The sequence below is a fragment of the Sarcophilus harrisii genome, chromosome X (genome assembly GCF_902635505.1).
Source record: "Sarcophilus harrisii chromosome X, mSarHar1.11, whole genome shotgun sequence".
Classification (NCBI taxonomy): Eukaryota; Metazoa; Chordata; class Mammalia; order Dasyuromorphia; family Dasyuridae; genus Sarcophilus; species Sarcophilus harrisii.
Window position 1 is genome coordinate 34,972,100 of NC_045432.1, and position 19,076 is coordinate 34,991,175.

A 19,076-nucleotide genomic window follows, 5' to 3' on the forward strand; every position below is an offset into this window, starting at 1 on the left:
GTGGCAAATAAATATTAGATACTTAATAAATTCCAGTTCATTGATTATTGTTTGTGTTGATACAAATAACTAAATGACCATAAATAATTTCCCAATCAGTAGGATATTGAAATCCAGTTGAAAAACTTCTAGATCATTTCTAGGGATTTTTAAATGATTTATTAGCCACATAATATTATATAGCAATGAAGCTCATTAAATTTGTTTAGTAACAAAACAGAAAAAGAAATTCAAGAAGGGAGAGATCATTTCTGGTGGTTCACTGTACCTGGCAAATAAAGAGTAGATACTTAATAAATTCTAGTTCATTGATTATTGTTTGTGTACATACATACATATATATATATATACACACACACACACACACATATATATATATGTTTGCCTGTTTGTGTGCATGCAAATCAGAAAAAAGCTGTCTTAAAGACAAAGCAATGTATAATAGAAAGTTTTGGAAAAGTTGAATTATTAGGGTTAGGGTTTTAGAAAAGTGAATCTTAGCAGCTATTTTTGTATATATTTGGAAAAATAAAACTGTTAAATTATTAAAAACAAACACATCATTAAATGATAGGAACGAATTACCCAATTAGTAGCATTTTGAGATACAGAAATATCTTACCAGGAAAACTGCTGAATCACTTCTGGAGATTTTTTTTTTACTGATTTTTGCTTAACCACCTAATATTGTAACCCAATGCAGTTAATTTAATGTGCTTTTAACTAAAAAAAAGAAAAAAACAAAGTTAAGAAATTGAAAGAGGGAGAAATCATTTCTGATTCATTACCATACCTGGCACATATATGTTCTTAATAAATGCTAGTTTCCTAGTTAATATAGGTATATTATGTGTATGTGTATACATGTACACATCAGAAAAAAACTTCAAAGAGATAGTTTTATCTCCCATGAAACTTCTCTCCTAACTAGATGTGAAAAGGCAAACTCTAGCTGGTCGCCAATGATGCTATCTATACACAAAAGAAAAATCATCAGATACTGGAGTCACAAAGTCTCCCAAATGAAATATTTTTCTAGCATGGAGATAACCAGTGTCCAAAAGTTCTAACTTTTTGCATCAGTGCTTCACATAAGGGAAATCAGAACAGTATCTAAATTTAAATACCAAGATATGATCCAGTCTAAACCCCTTGCTTTTAGGTGCTAAGTGAAGTTGTTTGCTTGGTCAGGCTCCCCTGCAAAGTGGGGACTTTTTCCCTTTTTAAAAAAATAAATCCAGTCCCTTGTACTGTGCTTGCCACTTAAAAAGAGAAGGAAAGGAAAAAGCATTTATTAAATAACTGCTATATACCATACACTGAGCTAAGTGCTTTAGAAATTGCTCATTTTCCTCTTAGCCCTGGGAGGAAGGTGCTATTATTATTCCTCCAGTTTTACAGAAGAAGAAACTAAGGTTGCTTAGAAGCATGTGACTTGCCCAGAGTCACAGAGCTAAAAACTTGAACTTGGAGCTTCCTCACTCTGCTAGGCATTAATCAGCTGCTTCTAGATGGCACCAAGTAAAAGTTTGTTGAATAAATAAATGTAAGTCATTGAGACTTACAGAAGTGCCTGTGAATAGTCACAAGCCACATGTTCTGGCCGTACCATTTGGAAAACATTTAGCAAGCACAAGTTCCTGAGAATTCAAAGTCCACACACTCCAAGTTAACATCAACCAAGCAACCAACCAAAAATAATAATAGTCCCTCTCCTCAAGGAGAAGATTTTCTACTGAAACTCTACCTGGGAGAGTTTTCTTAGACTGATTTTAACCCCCTCCTCCCCGTTATACCCCCCCCTCCCCGGGGCAGGGGCCATTTTCCCATCCAGTTCCAGTTCTTTGAATTCCCTTCTTACTGGCTTTCCTCAGTTGCAATTCCCCCTCCATTTTCCTTAGCTCCTACTACATTACAAATTGTTACATGAGCCTAGGGAAGGCCCCACCTTCAATTTGCTACAAACTATACAACTACAGGCATTTTGCCAACCACCTCATCCCATCCTCACAGAAACCAGTAAAACATGTGCTCCCTACTTCCCATTACCACCATTCCTAACAAGAAAAAGATTCCCTTTGCTCTCCATAATCCCAAACCCCCATAATTACAAGAACCTCCCTCCTTTTCTTCCACTTTCTGGATCTTTTGCAAGACTCAAAAATCAAAACGTGTCTCTTTCGTGCAGCTTTTGATCTAAGGGGCAAGTAAGGAATCCATTTCCAAAGAAAATAGTAAAAAAAACTTACCCATTACGGGACAATAAGCTGTTGGTACATAGAATATGCATATTTCCTCTTCCTCCAATTCTTTATTTTGGGCTTCTAACTCCATGGAGTCATAAAGAAGAATTCAAGGCACTAAATTCAAACAGTAAGGACAGCAATGTGTCTTAAGACAACCTGCGTTGCCTCCTCACTGCTTGGCTACCAGGATACAATAATGTAACATTCTCTTGAGTTGGAATGCTCTATATACAAGAATTCTGGGTAAGCTCTCTGGCCAATCACTAGTTACTGAATATTAAGCAGGGAACTTTTGGAGGCTGGCCTTTTTTGGGTAGTGATAACCAGGGGACAAAATATACCAGGAAGTAATAAAATTGATTATGCCCCTACTATGTGCGGGCTGGAGAAGGAAATGGCAAACTACTCCAGTATCTTTGCCAAGAAAACCCCAAATGATAATCAGTATGCCAGGGACTGTCCTGAGTGCATTATAATTATACTTTCATTTATTAGGGTTACTTTCTGCCATGGTTAACAGGCTGATAAACAAGAATTCACTAATGAACAGAATTTAACTCTTTGTCTGCATGGTTGCCTCCTCAAAATTGGGGCCAGGCCTGGGAAGTGGGAGAGGGGAAGGGGACAAAAGGGCGACATGTCTGCAGGTTCTAAATCACAGTGAATTTTATTGGCACAAGATCTCAAGCCTTCTTCTTTGGGAAGGTCTTCCCCGATTCCCTTTCCACTCAGAGAACTCTGCGGTGTTGGATTTGATAAGTTTAAATGCTACCTCAACCATTTAAAAGCTGTCTGACCACATGAAGAGTCCTTTAGCTTCAGTCTGTCTATAAACTAGGGATCATAATCCCTCTGACCCAGAATAAAGACTGTTTGTAAAGCCACTCACAAAGCTCTATATGTGCTATATGAAATATATAGAGTGCTATATGACAGGTGTTAGAATTAATAATAATATGGGGGCAGCTCAGTGGTACAGTGAATAGAGTACCAGCCCTGGAGGCAGAGGACCCGAGTTCAAATACAGCTTCAGCCACTTAAGACTTCCTTGCTGTGTGACCCTGAGCAAATCACTTAATCCCAATTGCTCCAGTCAAAAAAAAAGTCAAAAAATTAATAATAATAATAATAAAGAGCTCATATTTAGTGTTTACTATATGCCAAGCATTGCGAGTACTTTATAATTATTATCTTATATCCTTAAAATAATCCTGGGAAGTAGATGCTATTTTTATCCTCATTTTCCAGATGAGGAAACTGAGACAGAGCTAAAGCAATTTGCCCTGCGTCACACAGCACTTAGCACAGTACCTGGCTCACAGTAGGTGCTTAATAAAGGTTTACTAAATCGAATTGGGTTTGAATTCAGGTCTCCTTGGCTCTTGTGCACCCAAGTTCTTATTTGTATCTCAGTCCCCTGAGATCTAGGTGTTCCTCCAGACTCTGATTACTGGAAGGAACTGGCCATTGGTGAGCCATCTGGCCCCCTTGCGTGCTGATGTGACTATTTTTTTCAGAAGCTGTGTCCCCTGGACAGGTAATTGATCTTTCCCTTTCGCTATGTGCTTGTGGTGGACTGTGATTTATAATGAACAGAAGATGGGGTTGATACTCTCAGCCCAGAAGATCCCCTGGGAATTTGCTGTTCCTTCCCTGGGGTTTCTACGATTGAAATTTGACTCTTTTTTTCCCCCCTAAAAGGAGAGTTCAGAATAAAAAAAAAAGCCGACTAAGTGATGGCCCTAATTTATTGAGATGTTCCTGCAACCACCCTGACCTTTAGAAAATTAGCAATGGTCTGATATGTATTTTACCTGTCACACTGGCACACCAGAGCCTCCCTGAAGTTTCAAATACATTCCAAATATCAACTCACATGGAATAGAGTCATTCTAATTCAAACCTCTGAACGGAGGTGAAAGTGCTGTTTGTTAGCCTTGAATTAGCATTCAAGGCTCTCAACAAAATAGCACTTCCCTGCCTGCCTTTCCCATCCCATTCCCCTGCATTTGTCAGATTCTCTGGGCAAACTAGGTCATCTGTCAGCCCTGCTACATACACCCTCTGCTCTCCTCTCTTCAGGCTTTTTCTCCAAGTTTTCTCATCTTCCATCTCTACTTCTTTTATGTTTTGGACCTTGGGAGCTTGTTCTAGCAGGGGAGCGCAGCTACTCGTATACCCCTCTATTGGGGAAGGTCGTCCTCTTTGACCGAGTGCGCAGCTTCGGGAGGGACGCACATGGAGCGGTGAGGGAGGAAGGGGACACCGGCCTAGCCATCCAGATCAGCCGAATCAACCCTGGCGATCAATGGGGTGACATATCTCAGCCAGATCGCCCTCACATCCCTCCTTTATTTTTTTGGAGCAATCAGGATTAACTGATTTGCCCAAAGTCACACAGTTAAGTGGCTGGGGGGGCTGGAGTTGAACTTAGGCACTCTATAAATTAAATAAATAATATATAAATAGTAAATTAATATTTATTTAATTAATAGAAATTAAAACCTATTTCACTAATATAAATATAATACATTTTAAATCTAGAAATAAATGCTCTATAAACCTAGCCACCTGTTATCTCTAACTCTTGAAAACCTACCCACGCTCCAAGACTCAGCTGAAATGGCCCTTCTTCCAAAAAGTCTTCCTCGATTCCCAGAGTTGGAAATGGGCTTTCCTTCCCTAGCCTCAGATAGCACCGTATACTCCCTTCTACTATCTACTGACAATTTATTCTCCATTGTAGTCATGATCTAGCATTAATCATGTGCCTCTGTACATTTCTACCCACAGGGCTGGACAGCCAACCTATTCCCTTGGTGTCCCAGAGATGTCAGGAGAAAGCAAGGAAGGCCTCTAGCTCTCAGGTGGACCCCCTGGGAGTAACTCCAAGTGTTGTTGGAGAGCTTCCTGAATGCCAGGCCACCTGCTGAGCACATAGAGCTAAAAAAAAAAAAAAAAAAAAAAAAACAAAACCCTCCTTACCCTCAAAGAGCTTATATTCTAAAGGGTCAATTCAGAGGCAGAGATGGCTAGCCTTCTATAATGCTAGGGCAAACATCCATATATCACTGGCCTGACTGAACCACTGAGGGTATAGGAAGGGGAGAGTACTGAGCAGTGCCCATTTGTGTCATGGATTGCTTATCTCTCCCACCTCCCTCACCACTAGTGGGGAATTGTGAGTTCCATAAAGGCAGAGGCCCGGCCTCCTTTCTCTTTCCTGATCAGGAACTCTTCTGACACAGGGCTTTGGTCATAGGAGCCACCTATGGTTACTGAATTGATGAATGTATCTGTATTGCTAGGGGCCAGATATTATTAAAAAAAAAATCCACCTCCTGGGGAGAGATGTCACTGGGACTATCTTCCAGCATACTTTAAGCAGAGAAAAATTCTCAAGATTTAAAGGGACCTTAAAAGGTCATCTTGTCCAATCTTCTTATTTTACTGAAGAGAAAACTGAGACCCAATGCGGTCTTCCCATTTAATTTATAGCAGAGACATGGTACTCTAAGCTAAAGGTAAAAACTTAAGAAATATTGCTGGACTGCCTGACTCAGCTAACACAAAACCAAGAAATTCATCTTTATAACACCCCAAACCTAACACAGCCAATGGATCACATCCCCGCCTCACACGTGTGTAGCATAGAAAAAAAGAGTTCTCTTGACACTAGTCTTTCTAAACAGATCTAACCGAAGTGCTTTGGGCACCTCCCAAGAGCAACAGACAGCAAATAAATCAAGAAATCAATAAGTTTCCTTGGGTCCCTACAGTAGGCTCCATATGCTTTGCATCATATTGACTCACTTTTGAGTTAACAAACATTGCCACACGGGAGCTTACTAATATTTTAACAATAATGAGACTAACATTATTTGTGTAGAATTTGATGCTTTGCTAAAGCATCTTCTTCACGGTAACCTTATCAGCTGTTCTGGCATTATCCTGTTTTACAGAGGAGAAAACCGAGACTCTGAGTTTGTTAAGGGAATTGCCCATAATCACACAGCTAAAAGAAAAACAAACTACATTTATTCCCTCCCTCCCTCTACTATTCAAAGAATTCCTTCCACCCAAATTTAGAGGAAGCTTTTAACTTACAGATACGAGAAAACACAACACCGTAGTGGTTTTTTGATTGCGTCGAAAGCACCTACAGAAGCATTGTATTTAAGTGAAAGGGGCATCAGACATTGTCTGGCAAGGTTCTTAACCTGGAGTCTGTGAACTGTTTTGTTTTTTTTTTAAACCACCCCATCTTTTGGTTTTCTGTCTCCAACTCTCTCCCGTCTCCGTCTCAGCCTTGCAGAGTGGTTCTGGCCAAAGTGCCAGAAGCTACTATCCCAGTTCCACCTATTCGGTTTCTTCCTCCTTGTCTCAGTTCTTTATCCTCCTAACCTATCCAGATCATGTGGAATCTTGCTTTTGCCCCTCACCAGGGAAACTGATTTTCCCAGTTTTGTGTCATCTTCAAATTTAATAAGCTAGCCAGCAATGTCTTCATCAAGTCATTAATAAAAAACACTGAACAGACCCCTGACTAGGATGATGTCAACCCATTAACCAGCCCTCTTTGGGGAGTTTTTCAACCAGCTGCATGATTACCTACTGAATATCACTGGGCTGTCTTTTCTTGTCCACAAAGATTTCAGCAAAAGCTTGGTTAAATACCTCCCTGAGATTTGGAGTCCAACAATAAAAAAAAAATATATGCCCATGGTTGCCCTTTGATCATCCAGCTTAGTAAGTAACACAATGAAAAAAGGTCATGAGATGAATTTAGTATAACTCGGTGTTAGTTTACCTATACTTACCCCTTGCAATAACTCTCCAGAGTTTTTTCCTCAAATTCTTACCATTTATTGTGGGTGAACTTTGGACAGGTGACTTGATCTATCTGTCTCATTTTCCTCAATTGTAAAATGGAGCGCTAATAACATCTATGGTTATCAGAATAAAATCAGATATTTGAAAATGCTTTGTAAACCTTAAAGGACTGAAAAATACTATAATGAATAATATTAATATCAATGACCCTTGTGGAGGTTGGGGAGGGCCAGCTCTTCTAAGAGGGAGTAAAGGCCTTGGGAGAAGAAGCTAGGGTACTTGAACTAGTATGATCACCAAGGAGTTAAGATGGGGAGGCGAGGAGACCATAACCAGTGTAAGTATGAATACCTGAAGGGAAAGAACCAAGAAGTTGATGGACTGGAGGTTCTGAAAAGACACAGCGGCGCGCGGGGGGGGGGGGGGGGGGGGGGAGGGGGGAGGGGGTTGGGGGGGGCGGGTTTGAGTTTCTGCAGGGAGAATGTTGGGAAATCCCAATGCCGGGCAAGGTGAAGTTTGTTACAAAGAGAGGTCTGAATTTCATGTCAAAAGCCATCCTGGCACTAGCACTCACTTGCTTGTTTTTCTTGAACAACTTGTTCCTTTGACTCGTCTTCCCTCTCCCGAACTTCTTCCTCTGTAAGATGAGGTTAGATTATGTGATTGGAATCTATACAGAAACTACAAATAGACCTATGCTTCAGATCCCCTCTACAAGAATGGACAGGGGAGGGGGTTGAGAAAGACCCCAAGCCTGGCGGGAAGATGGGGGACACATGGCACTGATGAGATACTTTCATTACAAGACATCTGCAGAAGACCTAAGAGTATTAGCAGAACATGTCTCCAACAGGCTTCCCTGGTGAGAGGGAAGCCAAAAAAGGGCCTCTCATTTTGGGATGAGCTGACAGAAATGCGGTGATATCACTGTTCAATGAGCCCCCACTGGGAGAACCCTTCAGTGCTAGGTACCACAGATGTCAAGGATGGCACAGTGGCAAAGCCACCTTAGTATGGCGAGGCAGGGAGGCCCTTGAGATTTTGGCCAACTGAACGATGATCTCGGGGCCCTGCCAGCCCCAAATCAGTAGATGTTCTAAGTATATATGGAGTCAAATGTCAGAAAGCATTGAGATACGGAGGAATGAATACAGTTAGAACAATGGGGGAGAAGGGAGGAGAAAGCCAGGAGGGAAGAGGAAACAGGAAGAAGGAATGAGGAAGAGGGAAAGGAAGAAGGAGAGAGGGGAAGGAGAGAGAACAGAGGATAGAAGAGCGGACAGAAGAGGGAAGAGTGAGCAGGGAATAGGAAGGAGGGAGCAGGGGTGAGAGATGAAAGAGAAGGAAGGAGAGAGGAGGCAGGAATGAAGAGTTAAAAAGTAAAGACGTGAAGAGGAAGAAGGGAGGAGAGAAGAGGGAGGAGAGAGGAGGCAGGAGAGAGGAGAGAGAGAGAAGAAGTGAAGAGTGAAGAAGTAAAGAGGGAGGAGGGAGAAGAAGGAGGAGGAGGAGGGAGAAGAGGGAGGAGGAGGAGGGAAAAGAGGGAGGAGGAGGAGAGAGAGGAGGAGGAGGGAGGAGGAGGAGAGAGGAGGAGGAGGGAGAAGAGAAGAGGGGGGAGGGAGAAGAGAAGAGGGGGGAGGGAGAAGAGAAGAGGGGGGAGGGAGAAGAGAAGAGGGGGGAGGGAGAAGAGAAGAGGGGGGAGGGAGAAGAGAAGAGGGGGGAGGGAGAAGAGAAGAGGGGGGAGGGAGAAGAGAAGAGGGGGGAGGGAGAAGAGAAGAGGGGGGAGGGAGAAGAGAAGAGGGGGGAGGGAGAAGAGAAGAGGGGGGAGGGAGAAGAGAAGAGGGGGGAGGGAGAAGAGAAGAGGGGGGAGGGAGAAGAGAAGAGGGGGGAGGGAGAAGAGAAGAGGGGGGAGGGAGAAGAGAAGAGGGGGGAGGGAGAAGAGAAGAGGGGGGAGGGAGAAGAGAAGAGGGGGGAGGGAGAAGAGAAGAGGGGGGAGGGAGAAGAGAAGAGGGGGGAGGGAGAAGAGAAGAGGGGGGAGGGAGAAGAGAAGAGGGGGGAGGGAGAAGAGAAGAGGGGGGAGGGAGAAGAGAAGAGGGGGGAGGGAGAAGAGAAGAGGGGGGAGGGAGAAGAGAAGAGGGGGGAGGGAGAAGAGAAGAGGGGGGAGGGAGAAGAGAAGAGGGGGGAGGGAGAAGAGAAGAGGGGGGAGGGAGAAGAGAAGAGGGGGGAGAGATGAAGAAGAAGAGAGGAGAGAGGAAGAAAGGAAGGGAGAGAGAGGAGGGAGAAGAGAGGAGAGAGAAGGAAGGAGTGAAGAGTGAATTTTCTAGATATATACATAGACATCTATATCATATACATCTACATGTAAATAGATATAGAGATCTCTATATATGTGTGTGTACTTAATTATCTAGATATATACATAGACATCTAAATCATATACATCTACATGTAACTAGATATAAATATCTAAATATGTTTAATAATCTAGATATATACATACGCATCTATATCATATATATCTATATGTAAATAGATATAGGGATCTATATATATGTGTGTATGTGTGAGTATATGTGAGAACTTAATTATCTAGATATATACATAGACATCTACATCACATACATCTACATGTAAATAGATATACCGATCAATATAGGTGTATTAACTTATCTAGATATATACCTACCTATATCATATACATCTACATGTAAACAGAAATAGAGATCTATGTATAATATTTAAATATCTAGATATATACCTATATCATATGCATCTACATGTAAATATAGAGAACTATATATATATGTATTTATTTATATAGATATATACATAGACATATTTTCGCATACATCTACATGTAAATAGATACAGAGATCTATATGCATTTATTTAATTATCTAGATATATACAAAGACATCTATATCACATACATTTCCATGTAAATAGATATAGAGATCTACATATACGTAATTATCTAGATATATATTAGTTATGTATATCACATATGTGAATTAGTAACATATTCACATATGTGAATAGATATAGAGATCTATATATGTGTACTGAATTATCTACATAAATACAGAGACATCTACATGTAAACAGATAAAGATCTATATATGTATTTAATTATTTAGATATACACTGATCTAAATCATATACATCTACACGTAAAGAGATATAGAGATCTATATATGTGTACTAAATTATCTACATACAGAGACATCTACATCACATACATCTACATGTAAATAGATATAAAGATCTACATATATATGTATTTAATTATCTACATATATACAGAGACATCTACATCACATACATCTACATGTAAATAAACAGAGATCTATATATGTACTGAATTATCTATATATAGAGAGAAACATCTACATCACATATATCTACATGTAAATAAACATAGAGATCTATATATATATACTGAATTATCTAGATATATATAGAAACATCTACATCTACATGTAAACGGATAGAGATCAATAAATGTGTATTTAATTATCGAGATATATACCAATCTATATCCCATACATCAACATGAACAGATATAGAGATCAATATATGTGTATTTAATTATCTATATATATTACTACCTATATCCTATACATCTATATGGAAAAAGATATAGAGATAAATGTGTTTATTTAATTATATATATACCTATCTATAACATATACAATTACATGTAAATCGACAGAGATCTATATACATGATTTAATTATCTAGGTATATACCTATCTATATCATATATATTTACATGGAAATAGATATAGAGATCTATATATGTATTTAATTATTTAGATACATACTTATGTATATCATACATCTATATGTAACTAGATATAGAGATCAATATATGTGCATTTAATTATCTAGATATATACAGACACACATATCACATACATCTACATATAAATAGATATAGAGATGGATATATATATATATGTATTTACTTATTTAGATATATACAGAGATATCTACATCATATACATCTATATGTAAACAGATACAGAGATCAATAAAGGTGAATTTAATTATCTAGATATATACCTATGTATATCATATATATCTACATGTAAATACATATAGAGATATTTATATATAAGTATTTAATTGGTTACATAAACACAGAAATCAATATCCTCATATATCTACATGTAAATAGATAGAGATCTATATGCATGTATTTAATTCTCTAGATATATAGAGAGAAATCTACAACATATACATCACCATGTAAATGGATATAGAGATCAATACATTTATATAAAATCATCTAGATACACATTTATCTATACCCTATATATCTACATTTAAACAAATAGAGTGATCAATATGTGTATGTCATTATCTAGATATATACCCATCAATATACTATATATCTACATGAAAACAAATACAGTAATCAATATATCTACATTTAATCATCTAGATATACACCTATCTATACCCTATATATTTATATGTAAACACATATAGCGTTCAATATATGTATATTTAATCATCTAGATATAAACCTATCAATATCCTTGATATCTGCATGAAAAAAAATATAGAGATCAATATATTTATATTAAATCATCTAGATAAATAATTATCTGTATTCCCCACACGGAAATATAATAGATAAAGGGATCAATATATATGTTATTTAATTATCCAGATATATACTTATCTATATCGTATATATTTACATATAGAAATAGAAATCAATAAATTTCTATTTATCTAGATATATACCTATGTATATCTTATATATTTACATGTAAATAGACATAGAGATCAACATATTTCTAGTTAATCTAGATATATACCTATTTCCTATATATTTTCATGTAAACAGATATAGAGATCAATATATATTTCTAGTTAATTATCTAGATATATACCTATCTATATCCTATATATTTACATGTAAATAGAGATCAATATATTTCTAGTTAATTATCTAGATAAATACCTACCTATAACCTATATAAGTCCATGTACATAGACATAGAGATCAATAAATTTCTACTTAATTACATATATATATATATATATATATGCTGTATATGTAAATGTAAACAGATATAAAGACCAATATATTTCTAGTTAATTATCTAGATATATACCTATATATTTCCTATATATTTTCATGTAAACAGATATAGAGATCAATATATTTCTAGATATTATCTAGATATATACTTATCGATATCCGATATATTGACATGTAGATAGATATAGAGATCAATATATTTCTAGTTACTTATCTAGCTATATACCTATCTATATCCTATATATTGACATGTAGATAGATATACAGATCAATATACTTCTAATTATCTAGACATATACCTAGCTATATCCTATATATTTACATGTAGATAGATATAGAGATCAATTTACTTCTAGTTAATTATCTAGATATATACCGAGCTATATCCTAAATATTTACATGTAGACAGATATAGAGATCAATATAATTCTACTTAATTATCTAGATATATACATACCTATATCCTATATGTTTACATGTAGACAGATATAGAGATCAATATATTTCTAGTTAATTATCTAGCTATATACCTATCTATATCCTATATATTGACATGTAGATAGATATACAGATCAATATACTTCTAATTATCTAGACATATACCTAGCTATATCCTATATATTTACATGTAGATAGATAGAGATCAATATACTTCTAGTTAATTATCTAGATATATACCGAGCTATATCCTAAATATTTACATGTAGACAGATATAGAGATCAATATAATTCTACTTAATTATCTAGATATATACATACCTATATCCTATATGTTTACATGTAGACAGATATAGAGATCAATATATTTCTAGTTAATTATCTAGATATATACCTAGCTATATACTATATATTAACATGTAGATAGATATGGAGATCAATATATTTCCAGTTAATTATCTAGATATATGCCTAGCTATATCCTATATATTTACAGGTAGATAGAAACAGAGTCCAATATATTTCCAGTTAATTATCTAGATATATACGTATGTATATCCTATATATTTACAAGCAGATAGGGATAGAGACCAATATATTTCTAGTTAATTATCTAGATATATACCTCTGTATATCATATATAATAACATGTAGATAGGTATAGAGATGAATATATTTTGAGTTAATTATCTAGATATATACCTATGTATATGCTATATATTTACATGTAGATAGGTATAGAGATCAATATATTTCTAGTTAAGAATCCAGATATATGCCTATCTATATCCTATATATTTACATGTAAATAGATATAGAGATCAATATATTTGTATTTAATTATCTAGATATATACCTATCTATATCCTATATATTTACATGTAAATAGAAATAGAGATAAATATACTTCTAGTTAATTATCCAGATATATGCCTATCTATATCCAATATACTTACATGTAGATAGATATAGAGATCAATATATTTCAATTTAATTATCCAGATATATAACTATCTATATACTATATATTTACATGTAGATAGATATAGAGATCAATATATTTCAATTATCCAGATATATAACTATCTATATCCTATATATTTACATGTAGCTAGGTATAGAGATCAATATATTTCTACTTAAGTATCTAGATATATACCTAGCTATAACCTATGTATTTACAAGTAGATAGACACACAGATCAATATACTTCTAGTTAATTATCTCGATATATACAAAGCTATATCCTATATATTTAAATGTAGATAGATATAGAGATCAATATATTTCCAGTTAATTATTGATATATATACATATGTATATCCTATATATTTACAGGTAGACAGATATAGAGATCAATATATTTCAAGTTAATTATCTAGATGTATACCTAGTTATATCCTATATATTTACATGTAGATAGATATGGAGATCAATATATTTCTAGTTAATTATCTAGATATATACCTAGCTATATCCAATATATTTACATGGAGATAGATACAGAGATTAATATATTTCTAGTTAATTATCTAGACATATACCTAGGTATATCCTATATATTTACATGTAAACAGATATAGAGATCAATATATTTATAGTTAATTATCTAGGTATAAACCTATCTATATCCTATATATTTACATGTAAATAGACAGAGATCAATATATTTCTAGTTAATTGTCTAGATATATACCTATCGATATCCAATATAAGTCCATTTAGATAGACATAGAGATCAATAAATTTCTAGTTAATTACATAGATATATACCTATCTATATCCTATATAATTGCATGTAAACAGATACAGAGATCAATATATTTCTAGTTAGTTATCTAGATATACACCTACCTATTTCCCATATCATTACATGTAAACAGATAAAGAGATCAATACATTTCTAGTTAGTTATCTACATACATACCTATCTATTTCCTATATATTTTCGTGTAAACAGATATGCAGATCAACATAATTCTAGTTAATTATATAGATATATACCTATCACTTATATAAGTCCATGTACATAGACAGAGATCAATAAATTTCTAGTTAATTATCTAGATATATACTTATCTATATCCTATATATTTACATGTAAATAGATATAGAGATCAATATATTTCTACTTAATTATCTAGATATATACTTATTTATATCCTATATATTTATATGTAAAGATATATAGAGATCAATATATTTCTAGTTAATTATCTAGCTATACACCTATCTATATACTATATATTTACATGTAAATAGATAAAAAGATCAATATATTTCTAGTTCATTATCTAGATATATACCTAGCTATATCCTATATATTTACATGTAGATAGATATAGAGTTCAATATATTTCTAGTTCGTTATCTAGATATATACCTATCTATATCCTATATATTTACATGTAAAGAGATATAGAGATCAATATATTACTATTTAATTAGAGATGTGTACATACCTATATCCTAAATATCGACATGAAAATAGACAGAGATTAATATATCAATATTTCTCAATATATATACCTGTCTATCCTATCCATCTACAAGTAAACTAAAATAGAAATCAATATATTTCTATTAAATTATCTAGTTATATAATATCCATATCCAATACACTAACAAGTAAAGACATATAGAGATCAATATATGTATATTTAATTATCCAGATACATACATATCCTTATCCCATACGCGTAAATGTAAACAGATATAGAGATCAATAAAAGTGTACTTAATTATCCCGATACATACCTATCTATCAATATATGTGCTTTTAATTATCTAGATATATACCTATCTATATCCTATACATCTAAATGAAAATCGATAGAGATCAAAATATCTATATATTTATCTATATCTATCTATCTATCTATATATATATATCTGTCTATATGGCATACATCTTCATGTAAACAGATATAGAGATCAATATATTTCTATGTAATTATCTAGTTATACAATATCTATATCCTATACACAAAGAAGTAAGCAGATACAGAGATCAAAATATGTGTATTTAATTATACATACATACCTGTATATATCCCATACACCTACATTGAAACCATTACAGAGATCAATATCAGTTTATTTAATTATCCAGATATATGCTTATCTATATCATATACACCTACATTTAAACGGATATAGAAATCAATATCTGTGTATTTAATTATCTAGATATAAACTTATCTATATCATATACATCTGCATGAAAACACATATAGTGATCAATATATGTGTATTTAATTACATTGATATATACCGGTCTATGTCCTATACATCTACATGAAAACAGATATAGAGATTAATATATGTGTATAAAATTGTCTAGTTATGTACCTATCTATATCCTATACACCTACATTAAAACAGATATAAGGATCAATATTTGTGTATTTAACAATCTAGATATATACCTATGTATATCCTACATATTTAAAGGTAAACAGATATAGAGATCAATATATTTCTAGTTAATTATCTTGGTATATACCTATCTATATCTTATATATTTACAAGTAAATAGATATAGAGATCAATATATTTCTAGTTACTTATCTAGATATATACCTAGCTATATCCTACAAATTTACTACGTGTAGATATATAGAGATCAATATATTTCTAGTTAATTAGCTAGATATATACCTAGTTATATCCTATATATTTACAGGTAGATACAAAGATCAATATATTTCCAGTTAATTATGTAGATATATACGTATGTATATCCTATATATTTACAAGTAGATAGGTATAGAGATCAATATATTTCTAGTTAATTATCTAGATATATACCTATGTATATCCTATATATTTAAAGGTAAACAGATATAGAGATCAATATATTTCTAGTTAATTATCTTGATATATACCTATCTATATCTTATATATTTACAAGTAAATAGATATAGAGATCAATATATTTCTAGTTACTTATCTAGATATATACCTAGCTATATCCTACAAATTTACTACGTGTAGATAGATATAGAGATCAATATATTAATAGTTCATTATCTAGATATATACATATCTATATCGTATATATTTACATGTAAATAGATAAAAAGATCAATATATTTCTAGTTCATTATCTAGATATATACTTATCTATATCCTATATATTTACATGTAAATAGATATAGAGACCAATATACTTCAATTTAATTATCTCTATATATACACCTATCTATATCCTATATATTTACATGTAAATAGATATAGAGACCAATATATTTCAATTTAATTATCCAGATATATACCTATGTATATCCTATATATTTACAAGTAGATAGGTATAGAGATCAATATATTTCTAATTAATTATCTAGATATATACCGAGCTATATCCTATAAATGTACGAGTAGATAGATATAGAGATCATTATATTTCTAGTAGGATGTAGCTGGGTAAATTATCTAGATATATACCTAGCTACATCCTATATATTTACATGTAGATAGAGATAGAGATCAATATATTTCTAGTTACTTATCTAGATAAATACCTAGCTATATCCTAAATATTTACATGTAGACAGATATAGAGATCAATATACTTCTAGTTAATTATCTGGATATATACCTAGCTATAACCTATATTTTTACAAGTAGATACACAGATCAATATACTTCTAGTTAATTATCTAGATATATACAAAGCTGTATCTTATATATTTACAGACAGATAGCTATAGAGATCAATCTATTTCAAGTTAATTATCTAGATATATACCTATGTATATCCTATATATTTACAAGTAAATAGGTATAGAGATCAATATATTTCTAGTTAATTATCTAGATATATAACTATGTATATCCTATATATTTACATGTAGATACATATAGAGATCAATATATTTTGAGTTAATTATCTAGATATATACCCATGCATATGCTATATATTTACATGTAGATACGTTTAGAGAGCAATATATTTCCAGTTGATTATCTAGATATATACCTATGTATATGCTATATATTTACATGTAGATCCATATAAAGATCAATATATTTCCCATTAATTATGTAGATATATACCTATCTATATCCTATACATTTACATGTAGACAGATATAGAGATCAATATATTTCTACTTAATTATCTAGATATATACGCAGCTTTATCCTACATATTTACATGTAAACACACGTAGAAATCAATATATTTCTGGTAAATTGTCAAGATATATACCTATCGATATCCTATATAAGTCCATGAAGATAGACACAGATCAATAAATTTCTAGGTAATTATCAAAATATATACCTATCTATATCCTATATATTTACATGTAAACAAACATAGAGATCAATATATTTCTACTTAATTATCTAGATATATATCTAGCTATATGCTATATATTTACATGTAGATAGATATAGAGATCAATGTATTTCTAGTTAATTATCTAGATAGATACACAGCTATATCCTATATTTTTACATGTTGATAGATATAGAGATCAATATACTTCTCGTTAATTATCTAGATATATACCTAGCTATATCCTATATATTTACATACAGATAGATATAGACATCAACAAATTTCCAGTTAATTTTTGAGATATATACCTATGTATATCCTATATATTTACAGGTAGATAGATATGGAGATCAATATATTTCTAGTTAATTATCGAGATATATACCTACCTATATCCTATATATTTACATGTAGATAGATACAGAGATTAATATATTTCTAGTTAATTATCTAGACATACACCTAGGTATATTCTATATATTTACATGTAAACAGGTATAGAGATCAATATATTTCTAGTTAATTATCTAGATATATACCTATCTATATCCTATATATTTATATGGAAATAGACAGAGATCAATATATTTCTAGTTAACTGTCTAGATATATACCTATCAATATCCAATATAAGTCCATGTAGATTGACAGATATCAATAAATTTCTCGTTAATTACATAGATATATACCTATCTATAATCCTATATAATTACATGTAAAGAGATAGAGATCAATATATTTCTAGTTATTTATCTACATATATATATGTAGCTATATCATATATATTTACATGTAAACAGGCATAGAGATCAATATATTTCTAGTTAATTGTCAAGATATATACCTATCGATATCCTATATAAGTCCATGTAGATAGACATAGAGATCGATAAATGTCTAGTTCATTATCTAGATATATACCTATCGATATCTTATATATCTACATGTAAGCAGATATAGAGATAAATATATTTCTAGTTAATTATGTAGATATATACCTAGCTATATCCTATATATTTAAATGTAGATAGATATAGAGATCAATATACTACTACTTTATTATCTAGATATATCCCTAGCTATATCCTATATATTTGCATATAGATAGATATAGAGATCAATATAATTCTAATTAAATATCTAGATATATACCTAGCTATATCCTATATATTTACAAGTAGATAGGTATAGGGATCAATATATTTGAATTTAATTATCT

At 32.9% G+C, this 19,076-nt stretch overlaps 1 protein-coding gene across 8 annotated transcripts in view; it reads right to left on the minus strand.

The window, feature by feature from the left end:
- ENOX2 (ecto-NOX disulfide-thiol exchanger 2) overlaps window positions 1–19,076 on the minus strand; it is a 291,185-nt gene that overhangs the window by 128,952 nt on the left and 143,157 nt on the right. The window contains exon 2 of one of the 8 annotated variants that reach the window (XM_031944685.1): window positions 7,654–7,716. The exons of 6 other annotated variants lie outside the window; for them this stretch is intronic. In XM_031944685.1, coding sequence (XP_031800545.1) covers window positions 7,654–7,716 — 63 coding nt within the window. Of the gene's footprint in view, window positions 1–2,249; window positions 2,446–7,653; window positions 7,717–19,076 lie in introns of those variants that run through there. One more of the 8 variants, XM_031944687.1, reaches the window with a different exon arrangement.